This window comes from Punica granatum, chromosome 3 (assembly GCF_007655135.1).
Source record: "Punica granatum isolate Tunisia-2019 chromosome 3, ASM765513v2, whole genome shotgun sequence".
Classification (NCBI taxonomy): domain Eukaryota; kingdom Viridiplantae; phylum Streptophyta; class Magnoliopsida; order Myrtales; family Lythraceae; genus Punica; species Punica granatum.
In genome coordinates, this window is record NC_045129.1 from 24654292 (window position 1) to 24665101 (window position 10810).

The following is a 10810-nucleotide window of genomic DNA, read 5'->3' on the forward strand; positions in this document are numbered from 1 at the left end:
GATCCACCGGGCGGAGTGTCCTCTAAATGCGCATGATTTCTTACCTAGGCGATGTGATTGCTTCGAGCCTGAGGCCGGGAGCCGAGCAGTCCATCCTTACCTAAATGGAGGAGATGTCGACTCAACGTCTTAAGAATCAAACCAATGTAATGTCCTAAGTCGTTTTGGAAATAATGCATGCAGTGCAGAAAGATAAACTATAACCGTATTCTTTATAGCATACATCACTCTTTTTCAAAGAAAACAACAAAAAGCCCGTCCTAAAAAAAAACTACGGGCCGACTCAACGACTTGACTTTGGGGTCGGTTGACGGTATTGAGGCAAAGATTGGTCCAGCATGACGGTCCTTGTGTATGCATGGTTTTCGGTGCTATTGGGAGAACCACTAACTAGGGATGGGGGGCTCCCGACTCAAGGGTGTGAATTCCTTGAAATCGAGCGAGGATCTTTAGGGGCCGGTTCGGTGGCATAGCCGACTCGATCCGTTCCCTTACTCGGAACCTCTGACTAACCTAGCTTCCTATTTTGGCGCCCGTGGGATTTCGGATGAGGTACCTAGAACCCGCTAGAATGATGCGGTGCAAATGCGTGAAATAAATGTGCGCGAAATAAATGTGCTTAAAATAAATGTACAGAAAGCGATAAATAAACACGCAAGCAAGCAAACGAAATCGAGCCCAAACCCTCTAAGTATGTCCCCAGTGGAGTCGCCAAGCTGTGCGCACCCGAATTTCATCTCGTCGGGGCACACATGCTCGAAGCCTATGCAACGCGGCTTGGGAGTGTCCACCTTCCCGGGGACGCGCGACGGACGCACGTGAGAAGGAGTCGCCATTTAATAATTACGACCCGTAGGTCGAGGGCCATTGAGTTGCCTGGGTCTAGGGGTACGGGGTACACCTAAATACTAAGGCAATGGTCATACGGAACCGAAAATTCCGAATTCGGGGGTTCTGTTACGTGCGGGCCTATATCCCGCACGCCCTTTCGGTACTCTAGTTTGCTAGGCTTGCCGTTTTGTTTATTTACCGCGCGATTTAGGGTTGCACTTGACTTGCCCGTTTTGACACCGTAAAGTCGATGAATTGATCAAGTTGGGCCAAGAATCCGAAAGATGAGTAGGTTTGGGCGTCGAGGAATCGGTTCACTATCATAGCGTTACAGTTCATCGAACCGTGATGGTCGATTCCCTGCGTGAACCGAGACCTTGAGTATTCGAGCTTACTCATCTCTTGGTAACAATATACCAACTTGACCGATTCAACACTCGGACTTCTCGCTCGCCGATCGGGGATCCTTACAAATGAATGAGTGATTGTACAAACAAAATCCTCGCAATGTTCTCTCGAATAATTACAAAATACAACTGAATAAGAGAATGGATCCCGATCGGTTTGCATTAGGCCAATATTCCGCTCCGGCTCGCCGTGTGTTTTGAATAACTGATAAATAAATTAAGGCAACACGGGCTCAAGGAGCCAGGGGTCAGGTCCGATCGAACCAACGGTCTGCGGGAGAACTGATTGATTCCCACTATAACCGTTGGACCGATCGAGCTCCCGGGTGATATCTAAACCTGTTTCACGCATCCAATCCAAGTTGCCTTCCACATAGGCCATACTTGGAGTGTGATGGTGACTCAAGGCTAGATCCCATTCCGCACTCGGGTTGCACGCGCTCAGTGAGTTAGGAGGCGTTGGACCTCGTGTTTGGTGATTTGGGGCGTTGGACCCCGAGGAACACGTAACCTCTGGGCTCGGACCCGAACCGCAACAAAGCAGCAAAAGCAAATGGAAAACAGAAGAAAACTGATAAAACTGATAAAAAAACAGACAATAGTTGACGAATATAGATAAATACAGACAAGTCGTATATTAAGTCGAATGTACGTGATTTAATCAGTTATTAACTGGGGTTGATTAGCAAACAATGTATCTAACCTAGGCAAACAAAGAGGCAGGCTGGAATATGGTTCTAGGCCGATTACATGTGTGAATTTGTTTTAAAACTTTATTCAGTGATGTGTCACTATGGTTTCACTGAATTAGCCAAACCTGTATTTTTTACTCTAGATTGGAACCTAGCGTTCCACCTATCCATTATCTAATGTTTCATTAGGTCAGATTCATGATTAATCTGGTTTTTCGTGTTTTGTAATGGAAATGAAAATGCCCGCCACCGAATCTACAATAGGGGGATAGTGTTGGAAATTGGTGTATGCCCTAGAGGCAATCTATCATCATTTATGTAATATGATATGTATTTCATTATAATACGAGGCATTTCTGTTATTGTGTAGATTGCACTAAATATGATTTTACACAATAATGTCATTGGAATAATAGGTTCAATAGGCATCAAGTGTGACTTGATTGTGAAATCCTATAATTACCGAACATTATTCCTAAATGTCCCTAGTCAAAGTATTATCGTTAATTAGGACAACGATAATACGGTTAGACTAGTGTGGGTGTTGATTGATGACCAAGTCTCACAGGTCATGGATATGGAGATATCAAATCACACCACATGTATACATTAAGAGTAATGTGTATTGGACTGACCCGCCATGAGATTGCTACATGGGTTGTTACGTGACTATCATTAGCATATCTCAAAGTGACTATAGTGTAATGGTCTTTTGACTTGAGGTCACCATGGATTCCTACATGTAATGTCATATACTTTGATACTGTCAAACGCTACCGTAATAGGCTGGTTATAAAGATGTTATTGGGTATACCACAGAGCATGGAGAGGAATGTGAGTGATCAAGATAGGATTTGTTCCTCCTACATAACGGGAGTGATATCTCACGGCCACTTGGTGGTTAAGTCTAAAAGTGTATGCATACCCAAATGAGTCGATATAGCGATATCGAACTCATTTGTTCTAATAGACTTACCCGGCAAACCAAGAAAGAGAGATATCGAGCCATACAAGGATGTCATCGACCATGCCTTGGGCTCAATAGAGATATAGAGGACAAGGGATTATATTACACGGTAACGTAGGTCACAAGGTTCGTCGAGAAATTGACTTTCCGATTACTTGAGTAACAGTGATGCATTGCTAGATGCCGCTCACTGTTTGTAATATTGAAATAGAGATTTCGATATTACTGTCAACATAATTGGGAACCTACAGGGTCACACACTACGACTAAATTGACGAGATATTTTGAAACAAATGAAATCGTCTAATATAGATTAGATGATTTATGTTGCGACCGATTAATTGAATATTTAATGCGATTAAATCTACCGATTAATTAGACCCGATTTATTAGATTAATTGGACCCAATTGATGCACGATCAATATGATGACACATGGCTTTTATGTTAATGGACATGGGCATGGACACAAGTCATGTGGGGAGCCAATCTAACTTTAATCCCACATCGGTGGGACTTTAAATTGCTCCCCCCTCAACTGCTTATAAAAAGGGGCAGTGAGGTGTTATGTATATATATGTGTGTGTGCATTGCTTATATATATATATATATATATATAAATCAACAGAGATTTATATATATATATATATGTGATGTATATATATGCTAATATATATATGTGCGTAAGTGTATATGCATATGTGTATATATATATATATATAATTAGGGTTGAATTGTTCAACTCAAATTAGGTCCATTAGTCTAAAAATTTCGGGTGTCGTATCGGTGTTTCTTTCGAGTATTGGCCGCTAGCATCGCCGATCTCGAAGACTTGTCGACAGTCGGTGTGGATACCGGTAGAGGCGTCACGTGTGGGACGCTCGGTCGACAATTATAAAATTCCAGGTACGCTTTTATTTACACTTATTTTTCTAGTAGGTCTTGGGATTAGTTTCACGGGTAGGAAATTTTTGAATTTCTGTTCCTTTTCATTTCCGTTGGCCCCGTGAAACTAGCAGATAGAAACACCGAAAGTGGACGAAATGGGTCGTGCGAATAAAACTCACACCCGAACGAGTCGCCCTTTTTCATCATAGATCAAGGTGTCTCCGACTCCCTAATGCCTAAGATATCGGTGAATCGCGAAATGACGATTATGCCCTTGGTCGGAAAAACGTGTGTAGTTTGCATATAAATCAAAGATCGTATGACACGAAGAGGTCTAAAGAGAACTCGCGTATCTTGACTTGAGCCGCCTCAAATTGGGCCCGGACTCGAGTCACAATACGCGAGTACTCGCTAGACACGATCCTATTCGTGTTACACGTCTCGATGTTTTGAAATTGTGATCTTTTAAAAAAAAGGGCATTTCCGCCGTTCTGTGAACCATTGATACGTTGATGAATTAATAATCAATTTATCCAATTATTTGGTCTGAGTGATTTAATTAATCGAATGACACGTCCCGTTTCCCCCATGTGTGAAATCATTCGGTGCCAGTGATCTTATGTCATGGGTATTATGGATTTAACGAGTAATTTTCCGAAACCAACGTGCCTAATAAGTAATTAACATGTAGTCGATAATTAAAAGGAAGCGTAATTACGAACAATTCCAAGGATCGACTTCGAAATGATAAAGAGACCAACCGGAACTCAAAAGAGGTCACGAAGAAGTCGGCCATCCCCTAAGGATAATTGGCCGAATACTTCTTGACCCGATTCGAGTTTCGATGGGTCTCTCGTGTCATTTCTAATCGTTCCTTGCATACATCAAGTAGCATGTGTATGAGAATAACACGCATTTCGCTAAGCCAATGTCATCATGGTCTCGGTTACATGGACACGTAAGGCAAACATGAACATCATATTCAAAGGGGTTGATGAAATGACATTGGCTCATTCGATAATAAACTCGGAAATAAATCATGAGAAACACACGAAGTCATGAAACGAGAGACTCGTGGCTTCGGATAGGCCAAGGGATCTCTCGGCCTCCCCTTTCACGAGAGGTGGCCATGAGTTTTCCCTTGGTGCAACCGACCCATAGGATCTCTCCTCTCTAGATCTCAGGTGTTTCTCATCATAGCAACACGTCACGGCCATGAATAAATGTCACAAACGTAGGAACGACTAAATCTGGAGGGATGAGATAGCCATGGACCCTAGAGAATCAAGGAGGCTCACGGCTCACCACGTGAGGTTTGGCCGAGAGGTTCCGTGATTCTCTCGAGTCTATGTCGATCTCAATCCCCTAGATTCAAGCCATTTCACGTTATACACGCATATCATATGACAATAGAAGTTTAAAATACGGGAAATGGACACATTCGAGGAAGGAGAGGACTTCATGCCCTTGGGTGAGCTAGGAAAGCTCACGGTACCCTCCAATGGGTACCAATCGTGGGCTCTCGTGGCTTCCCCATGGCATGAGGATCTCTCCCGCTTTGACCATGCTCAGTTCCCATCATGAGCATATTTTTCAGCGACATACAACGTGATGAAATGACATTCAGACGTAACGAATAACGTACACGTGCATGGAAATGAATAAAAATTCAAACTTGCATATTTTTCGATTAATGATCACCTTAACACCCTTAGACAAACAAACATCAAGAACCTAACTTCTCTAAGTCGTAGAGGATTGTTACCTAGCCTCGATGTACGAGGGAAAGAGTCGGGGAAGTGGTAATGGGAGTCGGAAGACTCGGCTAGAAGTCGAAGGCGCAAGACACTCGTAAGGTGGCGTCCGCGGTAGCCGAAGAAGATTAAGCTCGGCACGCTAGCTCCGACCGCGGCACCAAGCAAGATTGGGTTCCTTGGACTCCTAACAGATGGATCTAGACGTTCGTGGACAGTCCCAAACGTGCCAAGGCCTGGACAAACCCGAAACGATGAGAGAACGCTCGGTAAGAAAACAGCGGACCCGATGAGGAGAAAATGGATGAAACGGAGGTTGTGCACGGTGGTATGGCTCTCGGACCGTTACCACCTCTTCACGGGGGAGAGTGGGGGTTGTGAGGGACCCGTTGAACATGATGGCACGACTCGCCAAAGTCGCGGGAGGAAATGGCACGTTGAGGAAGTCGGGTGCATTATATGAGGGTTCTTGGGACCCGATAGTTCTCACGGTTGGAATGCGGCGTTGGAGGCTTAAAATGGGGAATCTAAGCTCGGAAATGGACTTAGGGGATGGGAAATATGTAGGATATGAAGTTTGGTTATGTTTGGCTTAAGTCGGGTCGGGCGGTGATCGGAATACCGGGTGGTTTTCCATCGGTTTTGGCCGGTTTCGACCACGGGATGGCTTGTGTGGGGATGAGGGAGTGGGCTGGAGGTTGAGAGGGTTTTAGAGAGAAGTTGGCTTGAGAGAGGATGGAGTTGAAGAAGTGATTAAGCTTAATGGTGCAAGGGCTTATAAAGGGGAGCTTAATGAAGCAATTAGGGAAAGTTAAGTGTGCTTAGGGGGAGTTTAATGGGCTGCCGAAAATTAAAGGGAGGTTAGGGAGGGGAAATAGTCATGTTAAGTGAAGGGAAAGCAAGAGGATAGGTGATGGGAGGTGATGGATGTGAGTGTGTGTAAGATATTTGAATTGTGTGGTGGAGGGAAGAGGCTTGGGGTTGAGCCACCGAAATTGAGGTTGAGCCGCCGGTGGGGAGGGAGTTAGTCGCAGCTATCGCGGTCTGATGGCTCGGCTTGGGTGAGCCATGGCTGGCCGTGGGTCCCACTTGGCTTGGAGAAGAGCTGGAAGAAGCTCGGGGGTCGATTGATCGCGCATCCGATCTCCAAGGTCCAATTAATTGATAAATTTGGCATGCTTGCATGAAGGGAATTTAAATGAGCCCAATATCGCCATATTTCATGTGAACGAATGTTCGGGTGGTTCGGCACTCCGAGAGTCGGTTTTGCCCCGTTTGGACATTCAGGGTAGGGTTGACCGTCCGCGTTCTCCAATGGCACCTTTGTGCATTGTAGTGCTCGTCTCAGTGAGCTTTTTGTCCCTTGCGGGATCGTTGGCTCGCCATCCCTAACCGAAGACCATTAGCCGGAGGAGACCTAGGGACCTGTGATCGGGGTCTTTCCAGTGTTTCCCGAATGTTCTAAGGTGTTTGGAGGCCGCTGTGGCCTCTGTTTGTCAGAAACATGCCCCGAAGACTTGCCGAGAGGCGTTCGTAACCACTGAAATGTCATCGGGAGACCTGACTGATTTGCTTGGCTCGAGGCGAAATGATTTCCCTAATCTTAAGAGTTGTAGGGAATGAGTGGTGTGAAACTTGGATGTCAACTTTCCACCGAACGAGTTTTGAGCGTTGGATTCTGTTTGAAAGGGGCCATTTTTCCAGATCGGGGTACACTCAGGAGACCAAGTCAAATTTCGAAAGGCAATCTGAAACCTGTTCCATGGCCCTGGTGGTCCTGGGGCATGTGTAGGCCTATCTCCGAGTGTCGTTTGTTCGTTCGTGAATTGGGCGCCCCGGGAGCCTTGTCAAGAAGGCGTCTGTGAATGTTCGGGAGTGCTCCGGCTTAAGCAGGATGCTTCTGAAATGCGCTCGAATGTGCCATTGGTCATTTTGGCACCAAGAGGGATTTTTAGAGTCCCATATTGGATACCTTCTGACGCTTCGGTGATCCGATGATGAATAGTGCCACAGTGCCAACTTCTGTTGCTTCGGGGCTCGTTGTCTGTTTACTTTTCCGATTGCCCTCCTGTGCTTTTCTAGTGGACCCTGCTTCTCTCCTGTAATCATGACTCTTTGCCCGCATGTTCGCCTCCGGTTTCCCGATCGTGAATAGTGACCCGAGCTTTGATCGGAAGTCCTCTATTGGAGCCGGTGGACCAAAATGGGGTGCTGACAGGCACCCCTTCCACGAGTCTCACCGACATCATCCACCTCCGACGACCACGCTCGCATCGCGGCACTTGAGGGCACAGTTAACCAACTAGCTGCCAACATGACCACCAACATGGCCGAACTGTTTGCCCTACTCAGAAGACTGAACCGTGCATCCTCGAGCTCCACACCTCCTTCGGGACAAGGGCCAATAGTCAATCCAACCTCTTGGATTCCGCCGACCCAAGTTCCGGAGAGCACTGATGCTCCCGCCCCGCCAACAACGCACACGCCCACGGTTCACCCATTCACTATCCCCTTTCCGCCGCCGACGGCCCCAACAGCCGTCCCTCTTCCACCGGCGACATTCCTATCTTCGGATCAGGCCTTTTTCGCGCCACCACCTGTCTCCATGCTGGCCCCAGCCGCAGTCTATACCGTCCCTCCGCCGATGGTTTTTCCGGCGTCAAGCGTACCTGCTCCAGCTCACCTTCAAGCCGCATAACTTCCTCCTTACCCGTCTCTACAACCCCACACTAGCCTCCCCTACCAAGCACCGCCTCCCATAAACACCACTTTTCTCGAACCAGGCACACCGACTCACGCGGCCTAGTTCGCTTCACCAACGCACTTTTTCCCCGAGGCTGACACCGAGCAGGAACGTAGACTGAAGAGAATGGAAGAGACAATACGAGCCCTGCAAGCAAATGAGACTCGCCCCAATGCTAGCTATGGCGATTGTAGCCTCTTCCCGGGCATGCGACTACCCTCGAAGGTTAAGATCCCGGAGTTCAAAACTTACGAAGGCACGACGGACCCGTGACATCATCTCCGCCATTACCAAGGCAAGATGCTACAGTACTGGGATTACGAGGAATTCGTCATCCACTCGTTTCAAGACAGTTTGATGGGGTCAGCTCTCGATTGGTTCATGTCGCTAAAGGCCGAAGACATTCCAACATGGGCAGACCTTTCCCGGAAATTCATCGACCAATACCAGTACTGTGCGGAAACGCCTCCGGCTCTCTTGGAATTGAGCATGAAAGAGATGGCGCAAGGCCAAAGGTTTGAGGAGTACGCTACCAAGTGGCGTGCCCAAGCAGCAAAGCACATCCCCCCAATCGGCGAAGTACAACAGATCCAGTTGTTCCATTCCACCCTGAGAGGAGTGTACTATTCGCACTTGTTGGCTCACACCTCTTCATTCTCCGATCTCATCGAGGCCGGGAAAAAGCTTGACTTGGGGATTAAGCTTGGCAGGATGGAAGGCCCCACCAGTAAAGGAGAAGAACCCTCGAAGAAGGCCTCTACAATGACGACATCTTCCAGCGGAAGAAGGGGAAAGGAGGTTACAGTTAATGCTGTTAATCCAGCACATCCGACGCCCCAACAATATTCGGTAAATTTCACGCCTGCACCCCCCGTGGTCCCCACCTACGCTCCGCATGCGCTTCAATATCGACCTCAATCACCTACCCAATCGATCTACTACTCTGTACCGCCGCCCCCACTCCCACCTACGGTACCATGGCACGTTGTCCACCACTGCACCCCTACTCCACTCCAAGCCCCTCAATACCAACCGCCGACTTCGAGAGCTTCTCAGCCAACGCAACGGGTCCCACCCCCGCAAGGTCAACAGGGCGGTGCAGCACAACCGCGACCACGCAGACAATACCCATCCTTGCCGGTTCTACTTTCCCACATTTACCAACAACTCCGCGCGAGCGACAAGATCGGGACAATAGCGCCGAGCCCGAACTTCGACCCAACCACCCAAGATCAAAGCAAGCAGTGCGAGTACCATCGGGGGGCACCGGGGCATACCCTAGATACTTGTTGGAGGTTACGAGAGAGGATCCAGGAGATGATTGATGCAAAGGAGCTCTCGTTCAACGCTGTAAGACCCCCGAATGTGCAAGCCAATCCCCTGCCCAATCACGGGCAAACCCAAGGGCCCTCTATCAATATGATCAACATTTGCGTTCTAGGAGAGGACGAGAGTGGATCAGACAATCCTTCCCCTTTCATAATCGAGTATGTACCGGCGGAATCCACAGTCGGGTCCACAAGGCTTGATACTTCACCCACCTCGTTTGTCATAGACGTCCCTGCTAAGGACCCCTATTTGAACAACCAGGTCCCCTGGACTTATGAAAGAGGTATCAACAACATCGAGCAACAGTTCAGTGTCATGGGCATGACACGCTCAAGGCGAGTGTATGAAAATCCGGTGGTCTCGGACAAAGGAAAGGCACCCGTCGTTGAAACTGGGACAGCACCCGAAGTCGCGTCCTTTCTGCCCAAGAAGGTAACTGACGAAGAAGCCGAAGCATTCATGAAGATCATAAAGGTGAGGGAGTACAAGGTAGTCGAACAGATGGCCAAGTCCCCGGCCCACGTCTCACTACTCGCTCTCCTCCTCAGTTCGGAATTGCACCGGGAAGCCCTCCTACGGGTGTTAACAGCTGCGTAAGTCCCAAAAGAAACACCTCCGGACAGGATAGAGGAGACCGTCAGCTCTGTCTTCTCCAACACCATCTCATTTTCAGACGACGAACTCCCCTCTGAAGGATGGACACATTCGTGAGCATTGCACATTGTCTGCAAATGCAACAATTATATCATCGGCCGGGTCATGATTGACAATGGTTCCGCACTCAACGTTTGCCCGGTGACCACTTTGAAGTAGATGAACGTGGATCTCAACCGCGTCCGCCCGAGCAAAACGGCGGTCCGAGCCTTCAACGACTCGCGGAGAGAGGTGAACGGGGAAATCAACCTTCTCATAGACATCGGCCCGTGTTTGTTCAGCATCACATTCCAAGTGCTCGATATTCCAAACGCATTCAGCCTATTGCTTGGAAGGTCTTGGATCCACTCGGCCGGGGCCATCCCCTCTTCTCTACATCAAAGATTGAAGTTTATCGTCGAAGAGAAGCTCATCACGATTAAAGGGGAAGAGGATTACGCCATCTACAAGGAGACAGCGGTACCCTACATCAGTGTCGGGGACGATGAAAACCTCCCGTTCCATTCAGTCGAAACAATCTCCGTCATCCGGGATTACGGAGAGATC

General features: G+C 47.9%; 1 protein-coding gene across 1 annotated transcript; it reads left to right on the plus strand.

The window, feature by feature from the left end:
- The first annotated feature begins 8581 nt into the window (after positions 1-8581).
- On the plus strand, positions 8582-10207 carry LOC116200474. The gene has a single exon (XM_031531323.1). It carries the CDS (start codon positions 8582-8584, stop codon positions 10205-10207), a length of 1626 nt encoding a protein of 541 aa, XP_031387183.1.
- Positions 10208-10810: the final 603 nt, after the last annotated feature.